This window comes from Apis dorsata, unplaced genomic scaffold (assembly GCF_000469605.1).
Source record: "Apis dorsata unplaced genomic scaffold, Apis dorsata 1.3 scaffold_196, whole genome shotgun sequence".
NCBI classification, from domain to species: domain Eukaryota; kingdom Metazoa; phylum Arthropoda; class Insecta; order Hymenoptera; family Apidae; genus Apis; species Apis dorsata.
The window spans coordinates 253099-278943 of record NW_006263480.1 but is presented as its reverse complement, the minus strand read 5'-3'; the positions used below and the strand labels follow the sequence as shown (position 1 = coordinate 278943).

Below are 25845 nucleotides of genomic sequence, written 5' to 3'. Positions count from 1 at the left end.
AAAAAAAAAAAAAAAATGTAAAATAAAATGTTGGTTGAAATTCTTCAACGTTATTGTGTATTGGGTTTATTTAATAGTCGGCCAACTGGGCCGAATCTATTCTGATGAATGTGACGAATGTTCACTGTTGCGTGCTGAAGGAAATATAATCTCTATATCTACGTACATTTTACAAGCTTCGATGAACACCAATTTATAATATCGTCAATTTGGCAATCGATGATATTTCTACGTCATTTTTAATTCTTTACTGATGCCATTTATGAATCTTTAAATGGTTCCTGATGCATGCAAATAGTTTTCACGTTTAGCAACAAACTATGTATATTTTGTAATAACTAGGATTAGATTGTAATACTTAGGATTTATAAAGAGAAAAAATTTTCAATTTATCTAATAAACTAATTTTTTATATTCACTTAATAGTAGAACTTTCGTGTCAAAAGACAGCATTGGCTGCCAATGTGTTAAACAATCGAGAACAAGTGGAAATTTTTTGTCCACTGAAGAGAAATTTTAATACATAAAATTCTTTGAAATTAAACTCTATGAATCTCGATTTTTTTTATATGCTTAGAATTACTAGGATGTCCTTATTTCTTTATATATCGTATTGCATAGAATGCTGTATTTCTTTACATACTGTTTAATTTCACTATAAAATAACTAGATCCTAGTAATATTTTCATTTTTTTTTACACAGTGTATTTCGTTTTAATACTGATATTGAAATAGCAGATTTTTTAATATAGTTTATTTCTTTTTAATAAAAAAAATGAGTTTTTAAAAAAACTGCAATAATATCCGTTGAAATTGTAAAATTCGAGAATAATTTTTAAATTTATAAATATTATTTACATAATAAGATATTCATTACTTATAATGGAATTACAATAACAGAACGAAAGAGAAATGCAAATGCTGTTTGCAAATGGCACAGTGGTTAATATTTTTTTTATCAATCTATTCTATTTTGCCACAACAAGATCTTAATTATGCACTTAATAAGTATATGTGAGATGTAAATACAAATTTTATCATGAATTATTCTTCTGACCATGTAAACATATTTCATAAACGTTAGAACAAGGAAGATTTATGTCTAGAAAAGTTTCAATCGAATATTTACACACATATTTACTCCTCGAATTGATCTTATGAAATGATTAAAAGAAATGAAGCAATAAAAAAGAGACTCTACTTTTTATATATTTTTCTTGTATATTCAATCTTATATTATTTATATATAATATTACAAATATATATTATTTAAATATATCTAATTTTACTATTTGCATATTAAAAGTGCATATTTGTTGTCTATCTTTAAAAAAAATATGAACATTTTACAAATCATTTGGTATAAAAAGAGATCAGTTCTATATAATTATAACGATTTTGCAATATGGAAAAATGTAACTTTTCGTAAACGTAATAAAACTAAAATTTATTAAATATCATAAAATATCGATTATAACATTGATTTATTTTTAATTCTATAAAAAAAATCACTTATTTAAAATTGCAAAATTTATTAACGGATTAAAATTGGCAAAAAAAGATTGGAGAAAAAAATCCCTAATTTTATGATGAATCGAAATGATTTTATAATGAATTTTTATTCTATAACAGTAGTTTTTAACTGTAATTTTTAAAATTACAACACTCTTTTTTCATATTTAAATAACTTGCCCTTCTATATATAAGTAACTCATTTCCATGTAAAGTAAAGAAAATTGAAAAACTGATTTTATGATAATGATATAGACGACACTGTTTTTTGAGTCAACTTTAACTAAGAAAAACATATCTTCACAGAATATGGTAACGAAATTATTATTAACTCTTAATGGTTGACAGATTTTTTGATATGTTTGATGTGCATTTAGTTCTTTCAACTATGAAGAATTAAAATAAATAAATGCTAAAAGGCTTGAATGAAACAGAATTCTTTTCCTCGAGCTTTGTCGCATTTCTTCTCAAATACTTCATCTGACAAATCGTAATAAATAACTCATAAATGATAATTTAAGGTCAACGATGTCTTAACGACTTTATTAGTCCTCTTCCCGTAATTATAACTCGTTCATTAATCACGATAGCGACCTCGGTTCCAGGGTGAAACTATTGATCTCGTTATTATATGCTATTGCATCCATACTTTGAGTGATTTCACGCGAGAATTAATTACTTACTTCTTGTAACTTAATGAAAAAAATTAATAAAATTGTATTATTAAATTGAGAATTTACAAATGATAATTATATTCTCAAGGAAAATACAACGTTTTCAAATTCCATTATTCTTGATAGAATATTTATTGAATTGATCTCTTCATGTTTAAATTTTTTTAAATAAACTATAATTAAAAATAAAAATAGATATGATCTATTTTTCATAATTTTGAATTATATTTTGAATTTATATAAACTTGAAATTAATGTTAAATTTACTTATAATGAATATATAACTATAAATAAAAATAGATATATATGACATATCTTTCATAAATTATATATAGAATTTTACTATATGAAAAAATATTAAATTGTTAAAAATTGTAAAAATTTTCTATTATGCAAACCTTAATAATATACAACAGGGTACAAGAAACTACAATTGGGAATGAAGTACAAGCATTGTGATATAGTAATGTAGGACAACAAATACTGCCCTATTCACTTTTATATGCGAGATGCCGTAGTAACGAGTCGTTTTCATTAAACTGTTAATTCAAACAACAATGTATGCAGTCGTTAGCCTTAATCATGATTAAAGAGATGTTGCTAATGCACCATGTACTTGGTCTTACTATACTTGAAATAATTCTCGAATAATTTATTCTAATTCTGGCATATCTTCGAACGTACGTACCTTTCAAAGATATTATTTGACTACTTCGAAGACTAAACTACGACTAACGAATATTTATAGAAGATGATGATAATTTATACACGATATTCTTTCGAAGAACGAAAGAATATTATTACATATGCATTACAATAATGCAACACAATAACTTTTTCAAAATATATACAAATAGTGAAAGTTGATTTGTTAAAATTTCTAATAATTTCGAATGATTTTTTTTTAGGTTAGAACATTGTTTTTCAAATTTTATTTGGTTAACAAAGTTTATTATTAATCTTTTCGCTACCAAAAATGAGATATCAGATTCATGATAAAATGATTATACGATAATATAGGTATTTTACTATGATATGATGGAATATTTCGCGACGTTATGTTTATTGCACAACTTTATCTCTTTTTGACAAGATTGTAATATGTCATTTTTCTACTATGTCCCCAATTAAACTTAGAATAAAATCATTTTATTAATTTATTATATTTATATTTTATAATGTGATATCTTTTTCACGACTATTTTAATAAATTAGTTTTATAAATTTATAAAATCTACAATTTACAAAAGTATTACAACGTATGATGTATATATAATTAATCGAAAATTTGTAGTGAATAATCGATTTATAAAATATTTTGTTATCTGTGAAAGAAACTTAAATGATGATAAAAAAAAAAAAAGAATATTTTATATTTTTTTATCTTTATTTTGTATGAAATGATTTAATGAACAATGAATATAATGTTTATAAAAAAAATAAAAATATAATTTTTTTTTGTCATCTATTGTGTGTATAAATTACACACTGTTTTACAATGCAAAATATCTCATTCTTGGTAGCGATATAAATTTTTTCATTTTTTTATAAATTTTTTTTCTATATTATATTTAATTATATGCACTTTATTGTTCTTATATAAAAAAATATATAATTTAATTTAAAATATTGAAACATTATTCATATTGAAATCATATTGAATCAACTATTAATTAAATATTATTAATAAATTTTATATTCAATATTATCGACATGATATATTATATAATATCAATATTCAATAATATTAAAATATAGGCATTATTTTTATAAAAATATCATTTATTAATAAGTAATTTGTTATAAATTATTATCGTAAAAAAAGAAACTTGCAACATTAATAGAAATAATAATTTTCAAATAAAATATTTAAAAGAATTTATTGATAAAATTTAGATTTGTTTAAAATGCAAAAAGAAATTAAATTCTTTACGAATTTCATTTTATAAATTTTTTTTGTTATTTATTTATTTATTTTAACCACAAATAAAACATTTATTTGCTTCTAAGTATTTTTACTCTGTTCTATTTTTTAAAACAATTATTATTACAAAATTATTACGAAAGAGATTTAAAGAGATTTCACTCTTTCAAATTTACGATATTCGATAAAATAATTAGAAAAGTTTTTATTGAAGAAATATTAATATATTAAATCAAAAAATTAAAAAACATTGAAATTATGTTCGCACAAAATTGACAAAATAGAAATTAGGAAAAAATAAATTGAAAAAATAACGATTGAAACATGTCAATTGATACTTGAAATAATATAATGGCGATCGATTAAATTAACAACAATATCATGCTCGTTATATTTCGAACAAATTAATATTTACTAATAAATGTAATCTCAACGATTAATTTTTTTATTAAATTTTTCCGCAAATAATTATACTATTTTTTGAACATAGATATTATTTGTGATTATAAACATAAGTACTCAACAATGAAATATTAAATATAATATATATATTATATATAAATTTCGAAAATAGTGTTATTTTTATTATAATAATAACATAAAAATATCAAAATAATATAACATAAATAAAACCTCAAGTGAATTAATTAACATTTATAAAAATTATGAAACATTCGGTACGAAGATATATTGCAAAAGAATCATAAATATATTCGAATCATTAGTTTATTAATATTACCTTATATTAATATTTAATTGATATATTTTTTGTTTTCATAATATCTTTAAAATGGTAAATTAATTTTCGTATGACATTTATATTAATAACACTCGATATTTTAATAATTTTTTATTTTAATAATATTGTATTATTTATTTTAATCTCTATTACTATTTTTAATTATTTAATCTTTTTAAAATTTATTTATCTTGTGCATATTTCAATCGAAAAATAAATGTTCAATCAAATTAATGTTTAGGTTATATAGTGGGATGCTTGTTATGTATATATCTTACATATACTATAGTAATATTACAGTAACATTACAATATTACCTTCGAAATGAATTTAAGATATGTATTTTTATTGTTTAATATTTCTATAGAAAGAGAATAATTTATCATATGTTATCATACATATAATTATTAGTCGTCTCAAAAGATATATTCTATCCATACATTATTTATAGAAACTTCTAAGATTTCTAACTTACAGTTCAGTAGAACGTCACAGCTTCTTAATCCGATCGGCCTTCTTGGTATACAATAGCAAGCAAACTTTGAAATACTCTCGATATAAAACACGATTTTGTTTTTATTCTTATTACATTATTATATTTCATTAAAATTCGTTTGTTTCATTGAGCCGTTAATATTAAAAAATTTATTATTAGTTAAAACATCATTCAAAGTCATGAAATCACTAAATCACGAGTATCGGATATCGTATACATATCCTCCCTTCCCTCTGTGTTACTGTTTACTTAATAAGGTCAAAGTTAATGTCTACATACATTCGAATATAGTTAGGCAATATATGTATAAATATTTTTCTTTTACGTTAGAGAAGAGTCAACAAATTTGACAATTTGATGATCACCCACAACGAAAACTTTTCACGCGCCGTTTTTAAATGTTACGCGATAAAGAACACGGAATATAACTTTCAATACACGTCGTATTGAGTTTTGAACAGAAACACAAAGCGACACTCCCGATCTCTGGCGGTATTTTTTAGAATTTTTTTCTTTTTCTCTTCAGAGTGAATAGATATAGTGATTAAGAAAATATTTATACATTATTATATATATCATAAAATTTATATACTAATTAATTATATTCGAGTACATTATATTTTGTATTATTTAATAGTACTTTTATAAGTTTACAAAAATTTGTTTAAATTTTACAAAAAAATGTTTCATCAAAAAGTAAAGGTATTTACAAATACTTTTTGTAATTATTATGTATATATATATATATATATATATATATATATATATATATATGTATTAGATAAATATCTGTTAATTATTAAATAATATTTTATTCTATTCAATAAAAGTGATTTTGATATTGCATTTTAACATACTTCGCAATTTTTGATTACAGATTTATGAGAATAAAAGCCGAAAGGAAACCGAATTATCGATTGTTGCAAAATTACGATACGTTACAGATGCAAATACAAGAAGTTTACGAAACTTTTATCAAGACCAAACAAATTGAATTAAATTCAATAATATTTAAGAAAATAGAAGAACAACAAAAAATAAGATAGCATTTTAAGATTTTGATAAAATCTTCTTCATCATGTTACCAAAACTATTGATTCTCGATTCTTACAAAATCAAAAGATAGTGAAAGTAATGAAATAATAAATATCTTAATTCATATAATGCATATTGAAATCATATAATGCAGAATTGAATTATACAGATATAAAAGTAAAATAACAAAGATAAATTCATTCATTGAGTAAATATTTCTTTAATATAGAAATTAATTAATATATAAAAAGAATTAATATGTATAAATATAATAAAGATAAAAAATAATCAAAAATGGTGACGTAAGAGCTAAATAAAACGAAGAACACTAATGAAGAATCGGGCGAAAAAGTGAAACGAAGGTAGTTGAAAACGATGGAAATAAACCTCGAAGTTTTGAACTACACTAATTACTACAATGCTAGTCAATTATCGAAAAATTTATCGATCGAGGAGAATACGAGAGAACCACTTGAGTGTAAACAAGAAATCAATTCGAGCGGTCTCTTCGATTTCATTATTTATGGTATATTAGTAAATTTGATCGGAATTTTTGGAATATTTGGCAACGCGATCTCGATGATTATTCTTTCGAGGCCGCAAATGAAATCATCGATTAATTATTTGCTAATTGGTCTAGCCAGATGCGACACCATGTTAATTATCATTTCGGTAAGTAATATTATAATATTAATAAATGTGTTAAAAAAATTAATATATTAATATGTTAATAGATAATAGTTAATTAATAAAAAAAATAAAATAAACACGTTTGTAAAAAAATTGTTAACAGTTGATCTTGAAAAGTTTCTAAAAATTTATGCAGGCATTATATTCTAGATACGAGAAAGTAGCTTAAAAGGCTTGCTAAAGTAGAATTTTAAATTATGACTATTTATGAAGTAAATAGAAGATACAGAATTTTTTACACAATAATATATAAACATACGAACATTCCATCATCCACGAATTTATTTATTAACTATATATTCTCTCGGGAATAAAGTTATTTGTATGATGATGAAAATTTTTTGTTAATTTATTGTTTTATTAAAGATATAAAGCTAAATATAGAAATGTAAAGAAATTATAAATTCAAAAAAAAATATTAACACATTATAACAGTGTAAATTTTTCAATACATTTTGATATTCAATAAATTTTTCATTATATATTTTTGATTTCAATAAAAATACTTATTTTTATGCAAAAATCTTTTATAATTTCGAAATTAATATCAAGATTTCTTAAGTGTTCAAATAATTAGTTTTTGACTTCATTTTTAAATATGATTCATTTTTAATGCAATTTGTACATACAAAAAATATTAAATTCAAAAATATTAAATTCAAAAGGAATTTTTCTCCAATTAAATCGGAATATTTTTATTATTTGAGAAAAAATCTTAATTACTTGAAGAGAATTTTTTTTTCATTCTATTTTCAACTGTTTTCATTATTCCGCTTGAAGAATGAACAGAAACAAATAAAATAAGTGAAAAAAAGCTTATGACATTTTCAGATATTGATTTATGGCTTAATCGCAATTTACACATACACTGGCCTGCTGTTCGACTATAGGTTCATCGTCTACCCGAAGATAGTCCGATTCTTATATCCATTATCATGTATGGCACATATAGCAACGGTATATTTGACTCTGACTGTGACACTTGAGAGGTATATCGCAGTATGTCACCCCTTACAAGCTAGATCTTTTTGTACATATGGACGAGCTCGATTAGCTGTGGTGATTATTTTGATATTTTCCTTTTTTTACAATTTACCAAAGTAAGTAATTTTGATATTCATTAGATTGAAGTTTGAATAATTCTGTTAATATACTTATAAATAAATAATTTTTTTTTTTCTACAGATTTTGGGAAGTAGAGTACTACACAGAAACTCATTGGAAATACAATGTTACTGTATATTGCGTGTATCCAGCTGATTTAAGAAGCAACAATTTATATGTCACACTTTACGTCCATTGGATGTATTTCTTTATTTGTTACCTTTTTCCTTTCCTTGCTTTAGTGATCTTCAATGTAGCTATTTATCGAAGAGTAAGTAAAATAATCTTCTTCTTGTATTGTTTAAAATTTAAAAATGCGCAAAAATTTGATACCGAATACTTTCATATCAATAGAATCATGTAAATTCAACATGTTTAAAAAAAAAATTCTTTTAACTATTATTATAAAGTTTTCTAAAATTTTTATTCAGCATATTGTATATTTTATTTTCTTCATGAATATTATATCTGAAAGCAAACAGTTTAAAAAAAACGAATTTCTTCAATTAATTCTTTTATTAACAAATTTAATAAAATATGGAATGTGTTTTAATAAGAGATACAATTTTTTTTTATAAAATATTTTTATAAAATCATAATATCATCGAAAATATTATCTTTGCAATTTAACTTCAAAAATCAAATAAATTTTTTTGTTTAATTATATATATATATAAATATTATATATATATATATAAATTAATTATTCTTATAAAAATTATATAAGTAATAAAAATATATTTGAAAAATAAATAAAAATATATTTGAAATTACTGCATACATCATCATTCATTATTTGATAAATCAAATCGTTCGAAATACAATAATATTTTATCAATAAAAATATTAATTAACTTAACATTATTAAATAAGCAAAGTTATATTTTAACGCGAAATTTAAATCCAGCACCATTTATTTAAATTATTTAGGTATTATATTCAAGTAGCAGATAAAAATTATAATATGAATGGATCATTACAACATATTACCACAAAGACAAAAAAAGAAAAAAGTAAATTTATAAATACATAGATAATTTAACTAGAATGTATGCTTTAGAGTGGAACTATGAGTACACGTTTTATTTATCTTCTTCTTGGGCAATTTATCTTCTTTTTTTTTTAAATTTATTCATTCAAAAGCTCACGAAAGCAAATATGCTTTATTTTATTACAATTAAGAGAACTTTTTATATCACTTATACACGATGCAATTTGTGTAAATCATTTCTTTAATGAATATGAATATGATACTAATTTTAAGAATTGTTAACAAAAAAATAAATAATAAACTCTTTTATTTAAAAAGTAAAAAAAATAATAAATTATTAATTTAATAATTTAAAAATTATTATTTTAATTGTAGATTTAGGTTTAATATCTTACTTTTAATGTTTTTTTTTTTTTTAATTTCTTAGTGCTTTCATATTTTTAAACAATAGTATTATGTCTTTAAATTTTTATGATTTATCACTATAATATTTTTTAAAAAAATTTTTATAATTAAATAGATAAAGTTAAAATTGACAACAATAAAATAGAAAAAAGTAATAAATGGAAAAATAACTTTATTTGTATTTTTTATTATTTAAAACTAAAAAAAAGAAAACATTATAAAAGTCAATAACAAAATAAAAATAATAGTTTAAAAAATGCATAAGATTTAGATTATTCTTAATGAATGCTCCATATTTTTTTATAAATCAGTAAAGAGAAAGAAAACTGAAAAAAATAATAAAATACAAAAGTGATAACAAAGCTATTATGCTGTCTGATTCTATTTAAAGCTTGCATATTTTTCGCAAATTTATTATATTTATTAAAATAATATATAGGTCATGCAACAATCTAAAAAAATAAAAATATTCAGTCATTACTGCACTATTCTACTTTTAGAATAAACTTTAATTATTTCTTAATTTATTTTTTCTTTTATATTTTTTTAATTTTTATTTATATTTCTATTATAATTTTCGATAAATATTTCTATAATAAAAAATATTTATGTTTTTTACAATTCGTTTCGTTACAATTTTTTACAATTACAGAAAAATAAATTTTTTTTCTATAATTTTTAGTTTTTATGTTTATTTCAATTCAAATAAAATTAAAAATTTATTATATTAAAAAAATTAATTAAAGATGTTAATAAAAAAAATTTTTAATACTATTAATAAAATTATATCATTTTTCAGGTGAGAAAAGCGAACAGAGATTTGCAACAGCTTTCACGACATCAGAGACGTGAAATTGGATTAGCAACAATGTTACTTTGTGTGGTGATTGTTTTCCTAATTTGCAACATCCTACCACTTGCTTCAAATATTCATGAGACTTTCCTCAATGATCCACCACTTTGGCTAGTACAGACAGGCAATCTTCTTGTGACAATTAATAGTAGTATCAATTTCATTATCTACGTGATCTTCGGTAGAAAATTCAAGAGGATATTTCTAAAGTTATTTTGCAGTTCAAAACTATTCGGACCTGGAAGAGATAGTCCAGAATTCCATTATGACGAATCAATCGTTACTAATATGACCAATATAGAAAGAAACTCTATCAGACATTGTCACCTTAACAGATCGAGTACTATCAATAGAAATAACAATATTTCAAATGGTAGTACACGACAGAGTGTCAAAATGTCGGGAAGACCTGCCAGTCCAGGACCTTGTATTTATTATCCTGCAAGAAGTCCTAGTCAGATATCCAGAACATCGAACACGCAAAATGGATGGAATAAAAAAGATGTAGATTCTACGCTATAAAAAATTTTAAATAATTTAATTTCAATAAATCGACCAGTTATTAATCAACAACGAATACTTCTTTATTAGGCAAAATAAAATGAGAAAATTTTTTACAAATGAAAACCATTTGAATCGAATACATTCGATTAAGTTTGAAAGTATAGATGTTTATCTTTATCATCGATAAATATTAATATTCAAATAAAATCATCGAATAATTTTAAATTTATTTTTATATGCTATTAAATCTAATAATAATCCTATTAACTTAATATAAACTAGAAATATCTTAAAAAATAAATTCATAATTGATTAATGATTTGATTTGATTAAATTTTTATTAGAATTGAATAATTATTGACATTACAAGTGCGATATATTTTATTATATTCATAAAATTGCTTCATAATGTATATATTGTATAAGAAGCATTTGATCAAAATAAAAAATTATAATATGTAAAATTATTATGTTTAAAAACATAATAAATATATTTAAAACGAAAATAAAATTCAAAAAATATAATTGTCGATATCAAAAAATATTTAGAAAAAAAATATTGTGATAATAAACCTAATATTAATTAGTGTGTGTTTATGTATCTATTACAAAACATATAAAACAAATGATCACCTTATGTAAAAATAAAATTGTTTAATATAAATAGACAATATAATCTTTATGTAAAAAAAAATTTTTTTCCTTTTTCATTAAAACGCACGAAGATTTTAGAAAATTGTAAATACATTCATAAACTATATTATTTTAATATTTGTTATATAATAACAATTATATTAAGTTAATAAAATTTTTCATTCACATACACTTGATGTATGAAAAACAAAATATATCCAATAATATTAAATAATAATTATTTTTTTAAAAAAATAATTTGTGGAAAAATAAATGATCAAAAAAATATTAAAATATTGGAATTATAATTTTTTAATAAAATTTGAACATAATATTATGCAAAATTTGTTTATTCATTTCTGAAATAATTAAAAATAATATTGTAAATAAATATTCAAATTCAATTTAAATAAAAGTTAATTCATTTTTATATTGAAAAATAATAAATAAAAAGATAAGTAAATATTTAGATCGTATAGATTCGAATGAATTCGAATGTTTCGAAATATTATTTATAATAAAATATTTATAATAAAATATTTATATGTGTGTGCGCGAGTGTCTGTTGTCTGTCGAAATATCAAACACATAAAAATATTATATTTATTATAATTCGCTTATTATTCTAAAATACTAAGGTATATTATGCTTATCAAAATTATACAAAATTAAATAACAAATGATATTTATGTTTATCATTATAAGATATGTCTTATCTTTATATAAAATAAATACATTCTATACATTCTTCATTGATATTCTTTATTCAAAATATAATAAAATAAAAAAATATATATGTTTTAATATATTTTTATTTTAAAAAATATTTTTTATAAAAATCTTACGCCTTAGTAGTTTAGAATGTAATATAAATATGTACCTGAAATCATTTATTATAAGTAAATTTTTTAGATTCTTTTATATTCTTTCGAAATAAATTCTTCTATAATTCTTCTATTTCGTATAATTTTGTTAAATATATTTAACATATTGAAAGAAGCATATTAGATATTAAATGTATATTTCGTTCCATTTCTTGTAACTTGTAACAAGCAAGCACATAAATTTTTATAGTTAATATAAAATGTTACAAATAACATATAAATATAGTAAATAAATTAAATTTAATTTTCAATATATATTAAATAAAAATAAGTATAATTGATTTGATGATCATTTTTTTATGTATTTAGATTGATTTAAATTGAAAACATAAAAATATTATGAAATAATGAAATTGTATTATTTTTAAAATATCTATACAAGAATATAGAATCAAATAGAGGGAAAAAAAACGCTCTCATAGTTATATGATAAAAATTAATATGAATCATATAGATATATATGTTGTATTTTAATCCCAAAACTTCAATTAATAAATAATTAAATTCAAAATTCTTGTGATTTTATAATAAAAATAATCATAAATTTTATTAATACAAATTAATTATATGGTTTCTTCTTTAATGAATTTATTTATTTTATTTTTTCATGATGTACATCTATATTATGACTTTTATCTATAAATGTTCTAATTAGCTTTCACTAATTTAATATATTTTTTATATTATATTTTAATAATACTCTATATCAATTATAATTATATATTATAAATTTACAGAAAACAATTTATAAAAATAATAGAGATATATAATGAAATTTTTATATTTACATATTTATTTAATTTATACATAGCATTTCAAATTTTCAAGAACATTAAATTATATATTTAAATTAATTAAATTAATATATTTTTTCATGCTATTTAGCATGATAAATAATAATAATATACAATAGGACATTATTAATTATGAATAATCAATCATTATTAATCTATGAATAATGAATAATTTTTTATTCCTAATAAAAGTAATATAACACAAAAATTATTATTACATAATATGTCTATATCATTTAATATTGAAATCACTTTTCAGATACTTGCTTACTTTTTTTTGGTTTAAAGTACAAATATAAACCTAAAGCAACTAATCCACCAATAGTTGTTAAAGCTACCTGTAAAAAAAAGAATAAAATGAAATTAAGATTTATATATAACTTTTAAGATTTTTAGAAAACCACGCTATAAAACGTAAATTTTGAGGTTACTTACATTTGCTCGACCTTGTGTAGTACTACTATTATAATATTTTGCAAAGCCAGTTAATTTTGGCTCTGGATCAGTTGAACTTGCCATTATATTTAAAAAAAAAATCAAAGTATTTAATATAAAATTCAAAGTAAAATATCACTTATCGCTTTGATATAATTCGAATCAATGCAAGTTCCTCCTTACGTTTTTTACTTAAGTCTAAAAAGCATCACTAGAGGGTGCATATGATACTTGGCGGTATAAAAGAATCATATTAATAATTCTTATTTCAAAAATTTTTCAAATGTTTCGTAATTAGCTACGTTCTTAAGCTATTTGAATTTAAATTAATATCAAAATTGAACTTAATATTCATGTTAAATATCTTCATCAAATATTTAAAAAGGAATGGATATTTAAAGGAAAAAAAAAATGCAAATATTTAACATGCATAAAATTTGTCATTTATATTTCAATATCTAAATAATTTTTATATTTGTTTCATGATAAAAAATAAATTATAATGAAATTTTTGATTTATATATAATTGTAAAATACAATAGAACTTTATTTACTGAAGTGAAATTTTATTTAATATTTGATTAAATAAAATCTTGCCAATTAAATCCATATTTGAACATAAATTTCTATTCTTAAGAACGAAAAATAGTTAGATATATAGATAGTTTATAAACTATTATATGATCTATTTGTCCTCCAATGAATTTAAATAAATGAACTTTTACTGTATATCAATGACTTAATCTTCATATAATCACAATATAATTACATATAAATCATATGTTGAAAAAATATATTGTTATTTTTCTTAAATTATTCATCTTACATAACTTGTATAAGTAACAAAATATGTAAATATAAGTATTACAAAAATTAGATTAATACCTAATATACATATTATAGTTACATATTATTTAAAATATATATAGCACTTATTCAATTATTGCCCATTTCAATATTATATTTAAATAGTTTATATGCATTGGTAATTAACTAAAAAAAAATCGTTATATATAATATATATAAAATATAATAATAATAATAATAATAATAATATATAATATTTACCCAAATTTTATGTACATTTGAATCATTTAAAAATATTTCATTTATAAAAATATCAGCAATATCTTTTTGTGAAATAATTTCCAATTTATGTAATATTTTTAAAGCTAATTTCAAAGACATTAAATATAGTTTATTAGTACCATTTACTATATCATATGTTGCTTTTGACATTGTGCTAAAAGAATTATAGTTTTATATTTATCAAATAAAAAGCATTAGTTTTAATAAAATTTATAATGATTACCTGTTAGTTTTTATGAATTGTAGAGAATTCTTAGTTCTATCAATTTCTTTAAATTGTACACGTATATTGAATGTATGTAATAAGTTTATCATATCTAAAATTTTTTCTGATTCATTAAATATTTCAATAAATTCATCTACTAATAAATATCCTTCTTCTTGATAGTGAAATATATGCACTATCTGTTTAGGTAATGCTAGAAAAATGATAGAAAAATTATATCTGTTACTTAGAGAATATAAAAAATATAACTAATTAATTAATTTGTATAATAAAACGTACCAACTACTTGAAATAATATTTTATGATTTAGAGATAAATATTCTGGAATACATGTGGCATTTTCAATAGTATTTAATTCAGTTTTTTTTGAATATGAATTTTTCATTTCCATAGCATTGGCATTAACTTCAAAATTTAAAATATTTTCATAATTATTTTCCTGTTGAATCTTATTACATATTCCTTTTTCATCATTATTTTCAGAATAATACATTTTATTACAATTTTTTAATTGAGTAGTATCTTTGAGTGGTTTACATAATATTTTAGTAGATATATTATTTACTTTATTTGAATTTGTTATTGATTTTTGATTATATTGCACTTCATTAAGTTCTATTATTGGAGATGAACTATATAATGTATGAGAAGTAGATGTATGTGTTAAATGTTTTCCATTAATATTCGTATTTGCTAATGTAGAATATTCTGAACTATGCTCATGCAATAAAGTTGAAGATATATAATTACTTGAATCATAATTTGGAAAAAATGTAATATTTTCATTAATAGTTTTACAATTTGGAATTTCTCCTGATACAACAAACTCAGTATGTTTTTTCCATAAAGATTGATTAAAATTAGAAGTATCAATTGTAATTGGCTCATGTTTGTATGCATTTTCAACATATTGTAAATTACTATCAATAAGAGTTTTCTTTGACGGTGAAAAACAATGTTTCTCCATTTCTTTATTACGAATATTATGTTGTACAGCTTGATCATCAGTAGTAATTTTGGATGTTGTATTAATAACTTCATCTACATTTAAAGATTTTGCATTTAATGTAAATGATTTTTCCATTTCTTTATTACAAATACTATGTTGTGTAATTTGATTGTCAGTAGTAATTTTGGATGTTGTATTAATAACTTCATCTATATTCCAATTAAAAGATTTTGTATTTAATATAAATGATTTTTCCATTTCTTTATTACAAATACTATGTTGTGTAATTTCATCATCAATAGTAATTTTAGACGTTGTATTTATAACTTCATCTACATTTAAATTAAAAGATTTTTCATTTAATGCAAATGAATCATTATGATTAAGTTGATTTGTGCAATTAATCTTGGAATTATCATTCTCACAGTTTATCGAATCATGCTCTTTCACAATCGCATCGCAATTTTTATGTAGAACATGTAATAATTCATCTTCATTAGAACATGAAGAATTTTCTTCTTGCGTATCAAGTATTTGTAATTTACCTGCTAAACTAAGTCTAAAAGGATTTGTTTCTTTCAAAGATGTTTTATCATTTATTGAATCTTCTATAGATATTTGATCAGAATCAATATTATTTCCAAAAGATTTACAATTATATTTTTCAAATCCTAGAGGAATATCTGATATCTCTTGATTTGATAAAGATTGATTTATTGTATCAAAAACATTATTTGTAGACATTAAAAAATTTTGAATATTAGAATTTTGAAAATAATCAGTATAAGATGATTGCTGATTTATAGCAGTATTTTTTTCTCTATTAATATTTTCATTTGAAAAAAATATATTTTTTTGTGTATTTGTAATGTTTGTACTTGAGGAATCTGTAAATATTGGCATTCTTTTATTAGCATGTAAAAATGCATTTTTTATTATATTTAAAGTACTTTCATTACTCGTTAAATTATCATTTACATTTTTTGTAGAATCTATTACTTTATTAAGAAGTATATTAAGTGTTGCACTTATTTGCATTTGTATTTGCATGTTTTCTTGCCATAACTGCATAAATTTTTGAGGACTTATATCATCATTAAGTTGATCATAAAGAGATTCATCTTGTATAAATGGATTAGTATTATTCTTATTAAAAGTAGATATATTAGATGTTGAATTATTTTGAAAAGTATGATCTTGAATGTCTTCTTCTATTAGTAACTTTTTTTGTTCATCAAGTGATATGCAGTCTGATGAAGGTTTAAAAAGCTCATCATTTAAAGTACTTTGTGGTGATATCAAAGGCATATTAATAGCATTATCAGATAAATTTTCATTATCATTAGATGTATTAGTTTCTTCTTCTTCATAAAATTGTTCCGGTGATAATATTAAATTTTCTTCCACATAAAGCAACAAATTACTCATATCAACTTTATCTACCTAATTAAAAAACAATAAAAAAACATCAAATAATGTTCTAATACATGCATTTATGTATTTATTATTTAGCACATATCCCTTTAAATTAATTAGTTTGGGAAAAATTATCACTTTATGAGTTATTACAGAAATTATAAAACTATTGGTATATAGTGAAATGTAGACAGTTGATTTTTTATCTAAATATTTTTATTGTAACAAAAATAATACAAGATTTTCCATAACATAAAGGTCGTATTTTTCCCAAAAAACATAAAAAAGAATCTGTTATATTAAGTTATATAAATACAATACTGTAATTAAATAATTACAGTAAATAAATGTATAGTAAATTGAAAGATAAATGCAATCATAATTAATATCATAAATTAATAACAATCATAAGCTATTGATATACTCATGCATAGAACTGTAAGATAATTTATAAAAGTATTGAAAATCTTAAATTATAAAAATTATTTGCGAAATAATTTTGAAATTTGACAATTTTTTAAATTCTAATTCATCTAATAATTGTTATAAAATTAAAATGCATATTTTTGATGAAAATAAAAAAATATATTCAAATTCTATTTTATTTTTTAAACAAAAGTCAGACATTTTATTAATCTAAAAATATATCATATAAATGATATGTTTCAACATTTAAAATATTTTAATAAATTTTAATAAATTTATGATCGCGCTACATTAATTCTTCGTTAATTAATTGTAACTAATGTGTATGCGCTCATTTATGGAAAAAAATTGATCTTCCAATTTTTCTTAAAAATATACCTTTTTCAATGATTAGATATGATTCTAATCATGGCTAGTTAATAAATTTTATTGTTCATTTTTATTGTATCGTTTTCATCTATCATAACAATAATAATGTACAATAATATTTTACAATCATTAAGTATTATACTATTATTATTATTTAGAATATTTTAAAATAAATGTTTGATGGAATTCTTTCATATAAACATAAATTCCTATTAACTAAACTAAAAATCATAAATGATTAAATATATAAATGATTCATAAATTATATCATATATTTAATTATACACAATGTATAAAAAAAAAAAAAAAACAAAAGTAAAAACTAGTTTAAATTTAAAAAATCAGAAAACTCAAATTATTCTATAAATATAAATAAATATTTTATTTAATAATTTTTCTGCATTTTTTTTTTCAATATTATTGTAGAGTTTTTTTGTAAAAATTTTATTTCATCACTAAACAAAATTTCAATTGAGCGAGCTCGAAAAAAATATACTTTTTCATATATGTTTTCCTGATTAATGTTTGATTTGAGTAATAAAATAAAGTTTTTTTACAAAAAATCCAAAATAATATTAGATAATTACAAATAAAAATATTTTAATTAAAATTTAAAAATTTGTATTATTCAATATTTATTTCTCAACAATCTTTTTGCATTAATTTTGCTTTATTTAACATTTCTACTAATGTTTTTGCTTTACCTTGTAATTTGTACGATATAGTATTATTTAAATTAAATATATATTTATTATTTAATTCTGAAGTCACTTCAGAATCTATTACAGGCATCTGAGTTTCATATTTTATACATTGATTCATTACATTTTCTGTTTTATTTTGATTAGCTATTTTATCTGTAGCATATATAATTTCATGAGTATCACTTTCTGCATCTTCATAAATTTGAATATCAGTGATTTTATTTGAGTTTTGATTATCTGAATATATAACTTCATGATTAGCTTTTGCATCTTCATATATTTTTATATTGCTTGTATCTTCAATTGACTCAGAATCATTTATTTCTTCTATTTTTAGATGTGAATTAAATTCTTTATGATCAAATTGATTCTGATTATTTTCATTAAATGATTTTTTAAGAAGATTACAAACATCAGCATATGATACTTGAATATCCCATTCTTCTTCATCAGAATCTATATTAATATCATTTAAAATTGGTATGTTAGAAATTTCAGAGGATTCTTTTATAAATGACATTTGTGTTTGTGTGATTTCTTCACTTAAAATTGATTTTTCTTTTAATGATTCTTTTGATTCTTTTTTTTCTACATCTAATGATTTTTCTACAGAATTACATTTTTTTATCAAATCAGACTCTTCTCTTAATGTAATTTGTTGTGATAATGTTGAATCCGATGACGTATATTCCATTAATTCTAAATTGTTTACAAATTCAGATGATTTTAATGAAGTTATCGGGGTTTCTTCCTCATATACATTCAAATTATTATTCATAAATTCTGATGTTGGTTCTTTTATTATTTGTGATGATATTTCTATTTGTTTTATTTCTTCATTTAATATTAGTTTTTCTTTTAATAATATTTCTGATTCTTTTTTTTCTACATCTAATAATTTTTCTATAGAATTATATCTTTTTATTAAATCAGACTCTTCTATTAATGTAATTTTTTGTGATAATGTTGAATCTGATGACACATATTCTGTTAATTCTAAATTGTTTACAAATTCGGATGATTTTGATGAAGTTACTGGAATTTCTTCCTCATTTATATCTAAATTACTAATCATAAATGATTTTGATATTAGTTTTTTAGATGATATTTGTGTTTGTGTGATTTCTTCATTTAATATTGATTCTTCTTTTAATAATTGTTCTGATTTTTTTATTTCCATATCTAATAATGGTTTTTCTGAAGAATTATATTTTTTTATTAAATCGAATTCTTCTGTTAATGTACTTTGTTGTGATAATATTGAATCTGATGGCACATATTCTACTAATTCTGTATTGTTTGCAAATAAACTTTTTGATGAAGTTTCTGAAAATTCTTTCTTATATAAATCTAAATCATTATTCATAGATTTAAGTGACTCTTGTGTGTATAAATCTGTTATATCTGCTTCAACAGAATATGGAAGACATTTAGGGCGAATTTTCGAATTCGGGGATTCATTTGATGTATCTTCATTATTTATATCATTTTTATATACTTCTTTTGTATATTTATCATTATTATTATGATTATTATCTTCAGATAATATAGATTCTTGTGATGTGCTTAAATCATCTGAATCTATGTTTAAAATATCGCTTGATATATCTTTTAATGACAATAATTTTTCTAATAATTTCCTTTTAGGAATTGCTTTCATACAAATATAATCATTCTGTTTGTAATCTTCTGAATGTATTTTAAAATTTGTATTATGAAATATATCATTGTTACTTGTATATTTTGAATTATTAACATTATCAATTTCTTGTAAATTAATTGATTGAATTTCTTCTATATTTTTAGGTACATTAGGTAATTTTTCAGAGAATTTTTCATCTGTTAACGTTTCCAATATTTTCTGAGGTATAACAATTGTCATATTATTTGAGATATTTTTTTTACGTTTTTCAATATTTTTTATAATTAACGGAGATACATCTGACATTTTATTAATATTCCCAGCTGATGTCCATTGTATATCTTTATCATTCAAAGTTGAATAAGAACTATTATATACTGCTTTTATAAAACAATTTTCAGCTATTGGTATATTTTTTTTTCGAAAACTTGTTTCATGTGGTACCTTAATTACATTTTCTTGTGAATATTTTTTTTCTTGTTTTTTGTTAAGAACAGACCAATCTGTATATTCTGTTTTATATATTTCATTGCATGTACCAATAGACTTTCTAATATCATTAAAATCTAATTCATCTTCTGAAGTATGTACATCAAAATGGTAAGCATATTGTTTTGGAATATTATTATGTTTTTGTAAAATATCGTATTTGTTATCTATTATCACATCATTATTTTTTCTGTTTCTAGCAGATAAAATAATTGATGAAGTATCAGTATTTGATACATCATTATTTTTTGTTTTTTTAGCAGATAGAGTAATCAATGAAGTATCATTTGACATATCACTATTTTCTTTGGTTTTAGCAGATAGAGATAAAGTATCAGTATTTCTACTGATATCAGAGATATCATTTTTTATATTTTTAACAACTGATGAAATATTAGATTTAGTACTATCAGATTTTTCGTACAATTTTTTTACAATAGGATTACTTAATATGAAACTAGATTCTAAATATCTTTCATTTCCTCTCTCTTTAATTTTATTAATATGATTATTATTATTACTTTTAGAATGAATAGATTTTATTTTAAGATTTAATAATTCATACAAAGATTCTATTTTTTTTGTATTTTTTTTTTCAGAATTTATTGTAAAGCTATTTATTTTTTCATTTGAAAAATCATTTTTGCAAGAGTGATTATATTCAAGAGATTGTGATTTCTTGGCTTTTTCTTTATATAATATTAATTCATTATATGAATTTTCTTTATTATTATTTACTTTTTTATAATTATTATTATGAGATAAATTCCCATCAAAATTTAAATTATATAGTAGTGTTTTATTTTCAGAATTTATTTCCATTTCGCGAGTATTACTAAATTTATATTGTTTAAAACGTTTTTGACATTCTAAATAATATTGAAATGGAAAATTTCGTTTTTTCATACAAACCATTTTTCCATGTTCTGCTAAATTCTGTTCAACTAACCAATCATTAATATGTACATCTTCTTCTTCCAATGTATCAGTCAAACTTATTATCATAGAATTATCCTAAAATAAAAAATAACTAATGAATGATTGAATTAATAATTGTTTTTAAAAAAATTAATAAAAATATAATTAAAGTAAATATCATTTAAATTTTTTATATTTATATTAATAATATTCTTACCTCTATATTAACTGATGCAATTGTTGCAACTAAAGGTATTTTAGATGTTCTTACTGCAAAATAATAAGTAGCACCACGAGACCATTTAGATCCTTTATATGGTCTTGTATTAATTAAACCACATGGTATTGCTTGAGCTGGTAAATTGGAAAACATTCTATGCAAGTAATATACTGTTCCTGGAGAATATGTTTTTAATGTTCCATAGTCATAAAACATTACCTATAATAAATTGTTATCAACTATGATTATTACATACAATTACAATAATCTCAATCAGTTATGTATATACTTACAGTGACTTGTAAATCTGGTTTTACACTTTTGATTATACCTCTATGCCATAACCCATTATATATACATGCGCAATTTAAACCTCTTTCTAGTACAACTAGTGGAATCACATATTGCTCATGATTTATTGTATAAAATTTACTGTAAAAAAGCAATTATTAATATAGATTTATTAATATAGATATTATGAATTATAATGATTATAATTATTAATAAATATGAATAATGAATTATAATACAATTATAATAATATAAGCATTATTTTAATCATACATACTGTAAGTCATCCATAAACTTTATAAATATTTTTTGTTTTTTACGAAGTTGTATCCAAAAAAATGAAGGTGTAAATACTTCTACAACAAAAACTTCTATGAAAGGTTCCTCATTTTGTGCTAAATCTGCAACATTTATGTAACCTACATATTCTCCAATACTCATTACATTATCTGGTATTAATATTTTACATGTATCAGGTGACTAAAAATTTAATATTATCAAATTAATGTTATTGAATTTTAATCAATAATTAGTAAAATCTTTATATTCAAAGAAAAATCTTTACCACTTCTGCTGGAAGTGCTTCTTCATCAATTGTTTCATAAATATTATACCAATCTGTAATATTATTAATTTTATCATTCTCTTTTATTTTATTTGAAGGTATTTCTCTTTTTGCATAATAAAGCATAAAATCTCCTGCATTATGAGGCTGAATGCAATGAAAGATATCAGGTAATTGTGATGCAAATTCTCTAACACTATTAAAACCTAATTCTTCATAATTCAAAGATACTTTATATTCTTCTAGATATTTCTTTGGTAGATCAGCACACCAAATTCCATCATGATGATTTTGTATAAGTTTTTCCAAACGAAATTTGATTCTTTCATTTATAAGTATTTCAACATTTTTTTTATCTAAAACATTTTCTTCATCCTTTTCAATACTATTATTCAATTTCATCTGAATTTGAGTATCATTATTATGTTGAATTTTTGGAGTTTCATTCTGGAGACATTCTGTCTCTTGATCTTGATATTTAAATACAGTTTCTTTTATAAAGCTTGATGTAGATTTGCTTTTAATTGATTTTGAATAAAAAGAATCAGAATGTGAAAACTCTAAAATATCTTCTTCATCATAATTTAATATATCATTTGAATCTTCATCTCCAGCAACAGTTACAGATAATGATTTATATTTTTCTCCATTTTGAGATTTAGAATTAGAAGTCATATTATTATAATTTTTTAAGTGATTAAATCCTTTAACTTTAGCATGTATTGGATAAATTTTAGTACTTGTTTGAAAAATCGTATGTGATAATTCCTGTAATTGCTCTTCCATGTCTTTCATAGTAATGTTTGCAAAAGGCATGCACAAATGAATTTCTTGAAGGACATAATATTTATTTACGCCATCTGGATGATCATTAACTAAACTGATTATCCTACTTAATATCTCAGCTGGTATACGAATTCGAGGAGGAGCAGTTGTAGGAAAATAATGATTTGGTTTATAAAATTTTCTTCCAAAAAATGGTTTCTGACATTTTTGACCAGCTACTAATTTACTAACATGTTTGGATTTTTCAGAAGCAATTCCTTGTATAATAAATGTATTATTTTTATTTTCTATTTGAACTGTTTTTGACATACTATATAGAAAAGCTAACAAAGAGCTATATCCAAGTTCTTTCCATGGTATATGTTCACCTTCTGTTTCATAATAATCATTATTTAACTGCCGTAGAGTACATCCTCCTTTATGTGTAAGTAATAATGCTAATATTGTAGTTTGAGTATTCTCACGTTTTTGTGAATTTACTTGCATTTTAAAATATTTAATTTAATTAAATAATCTATGATTTCTATCAACCACTCACCTATAAATATTCCACTCTGTAAATAAGTTGAATAATTTTTTATATTTTTTATATTTTAATATACAAAAAATTATTTGAACATTAAATAATTTTTAAAATCAAACTCACAAAAATTGTAAACAATAGATAATTTATTAATTTATTTTTAATTATAATATTTGCCTAATGTGATAAAAATTTTTAAAATATTTATATTAAATATTGAATTTTTTACTACAATTTAATTTAGATTTAAATTATATCAAAAGTTTTTTAAATTCACGAAAGAACCAAACACCACACTACTAAGTACTCGAAAAACTAACCTACCTGTAAAATAGACAATAGTCAGTACAATTCAAAACCTTATATCTCTCTCTATTTGCCGCGCAAACTATCAAAATATTTACGATAATATTATAATTGAACTTTTAAAAATATGAAGTTATATATTAAAAAAGTTACAATGATATATTTAAAAAAACATTTTAAGTATTAAAATTTATAATTTAATATTTATATTGAAATTAATATAAAACCATAACACAAATATTAAATACATGTCGAAAAAAAATATACTATATTATAGCCAATCAGCAACTATCTTTTCTTATCGATTTATATATGATTTCATACAGATTTAGAAAAATTTGAATATTATAATAAAATATTTTAAATATTATTGATTTCATACAAAAAATATTAGTATAGAAAATTAATGCATAATATTTAAAATTTGAATAAATTGTCTTAATATTTTCAATTAAATACTTAAATATAAAATTATTTAAGTATCATCAATATTATTAATCAATACTATTATTATACAAATCATAAATATAATTTTATTCAATTAAAATAAAAAATTAATATTATTTTTATTAATTAAAAAATAAGACTAAGAGCACTAATTAAAAATTTAAAAGAGAATTTCATATATAATATTTTGTAGATTGTCACGACCTCATACGTAGAAGTTCATATTTATTTAGTCTACATAAAATAATACGAGAAACATAAACATCTCTAAATTTCAATGTTTATTAAAACTAATAATATATATACAAATATTGTACGTTTTATATATAGTTACATAAAAAGTGTTATTTTTTTTAATAATATACAAATAATTATAACAATAATTATTAATAAAAATTATATTCGTTTATGTGAGTGCAACAAAATAAAAGAACTTATTAATAATAGGAAATGGGAAAAAATTAAAAACGTTTAACATAAAAGGTTTTATTCTAATTTTATTAATAGAAACTAAACTTTCTTTTTTTTTTATTATAATTTCTAATATCTTTTTAGAAATAAATCTTGTATAAATGATTCAAATAAATTCGATAAAAATTTTTCTTTTAAAATTTATTTCTAACTATTCTGAATTTTTTAGCTATTTTTAAAAAAAAATTGAAATTACTTTTTGATATGTATAACATATCATACATATATTGTTAATTAATTGTTTTTGCAAGTTTTTAATAATACTTAAATCTAATAAAATTTATAAAAATAATTTTTAGCGATATACAAAATTGTATTATTCTGTTGTAATGTGA

General features: G+C 20.8%; 4 protein-coding genes across 7 annotated transcripts in view; 1 reads left to right on the top strand and 3 right to left on the bottom strand.

Moving 5' to 3' along the window:
• The window catches only part of LOC116185500, a 92939-nt gene extending 87110 nt beyond the window's left edge, over positions 1-5829 (bottom strand). The window contains exon 1 of the mRNA XM_031509982.1: positions 5325-5829. The gene's annotated coding sequence lies outside the window, so the exon portion shown is untranslated. The remainder of the gene's footprint in view (positions 1-5324) is intronic.
• Positions 5830-6578: 749 nt separating this feature from the next.
• On the top strand, positions 6579-11187 carry LOC102672489 (FMRFamide receptor). Its single transcript, XM_006614722.2, has 4 exons — positions 6579-7052; positions 7902-8170; positions 8256-8445; positions 10370-11187. The coding sequence occupies exons 1-4, from the start codon at positions 6756-6758 to the stop codon at positions 10943-10945; spliced, it is 1332 nt and encodes a 443-aa protein (XP_006614785.1). The 5' UTR covers positions 6579-6755; the 3' UTR covers positions 10946-11187.
• A 2201-nt stretch (positions 11188-13388) lies between these two features.
• On the bottom strand, positions 13389-14029 carry LOC102672615 (ATP synthase membrane subunit DAPIT, mitochondrial-like). The gene is made up of 2 exons (XM_031509981.1): positions 13674-14029; positions 13389-13576 (listed from the first exon to the last, which is right to left on the bottom strand). The coding sequence occupies exons 1-2, from the start codon at positions 13755-13757 to the stop codon at positions 13487-13489; spliced, it is 174 nt and encodes a 57-aa protein (XP_031365841.1). The 5' UTR covers positions 13758-14029; the 3' UTR covers positions 13389-13486.
• LOC102672751 (uncharacterized protein PFB0145c-like) lies at positions 13765-24691 on the bottom strand. 4 transcript variants are annotated; one of them, XM_031509979.1, is made up of 9 exons: positions 24622-24684; positions 22978-24324; positions 22690-22892; positions 22415-22553; positions 22119-22340; positions 21896-21997; positions 15268-17380; positions 14986-15181; positions 13765-14916 (listed from the first exon to the last, which is right to left on the bottom strand). In XM_031509979.1, the coding sequence occupies exons 2-9, from the start codon at positions 24247-24249 to the stop codon at positions 14667-14669; spliced, it is 4497 nt and encodes a 1498-aa protein (XP_031365839.1). In that variant the 5' UTR covers positions 24250-24324; positions 24622-24684; the 3' UTR covers positions 13765-14666. The 4 variants fall into 4 exon arrangements, with proteins under 4 accessions (XP_031365839.1, XP_031365837.1, XP_031365838.1 ...); XM_031509980.1 differs by lacking the exons at positions 13765-14916; positions 14986-15181; positions 15268-17380 and adding an exon at positions 19429-19577 and having other exon boundaries at positions 19861-21997; positions 24622-24688; XM_031509977.1 differs by lacking the exons at positions 13765-14916; positions 14986-15181; positions 15268-17380 and having other exon boundaries at positions 18776-21997; positions 24622-24691.
• Positions 24692-25845: the final 1154 nt, after the last annotated feature.

What these genes read in the sequence shown, in the direction of transcription:
- LOC102672615 (XM_031509981.1), bottom strand. Translation starts at nt 13,757, where the DNA reads ATGGCAAGTTCAACTGATCCAGAGCCAAAATTAACTGGCTTTGCAAAA. An exon ending in CTACACAAGGTCGAGCAAAT is followed by an intron (nt 13,577 to 13,673) that starts GTAAGTAACCTC and finishes TTTTTTTTACAG; the next exon opens with GTAGCTTTAACAACTATTGG.
- LOC102672751 (XM_031509977.1), bottom strand. Translation starts at nt 24,249, where the DNA reads ATGCAAGTAAATTCACAAAAACGTGAGAATACTCAAACTACAATATTA. An exon ending in AAGCACTTCCAGCAGAAGTG is followed by an intron (nt 22,893 to 22,977) that starts GTAAAGATTTTT and finishes TTAAATTTTTAG; the next exon opens with TCACCTGATACATGTAAAAT. An exon ending in TTGCATCAGTTAATATAGAG is followed by an intron (nt 21,998 to 22,118) that starts GTAAGAATATTA and finishes TTTTTATTTTAG; the next exon opens with GATAATTCTATGATAATAAG.
- LOC102672489 (XM_006614722.2), top strand. Translation starts at nt 6,756, where the DNA reads ATGGAAATAAACCTCGAAGTTTTGAACTACACTAATTACTACAATGCT. An exon ending in CCATGTTAATTATCATTTCG is followed by an intron (nt 7,053 to 7,901) that starts GTAAGTAATATT and finishes TGACATTTTCAG; the next exon opens with ATATTGATTTATGGCTTAAT. An exon ending in TTTTTTTACAATTTACCAAA is followed by an intron (nt 8,171 to 8,255) that starts GTAAGTAATTTT and finishes TTTTTTCTACAG; the next exon opens with ATTTTGGGAAGTAGAGTACT.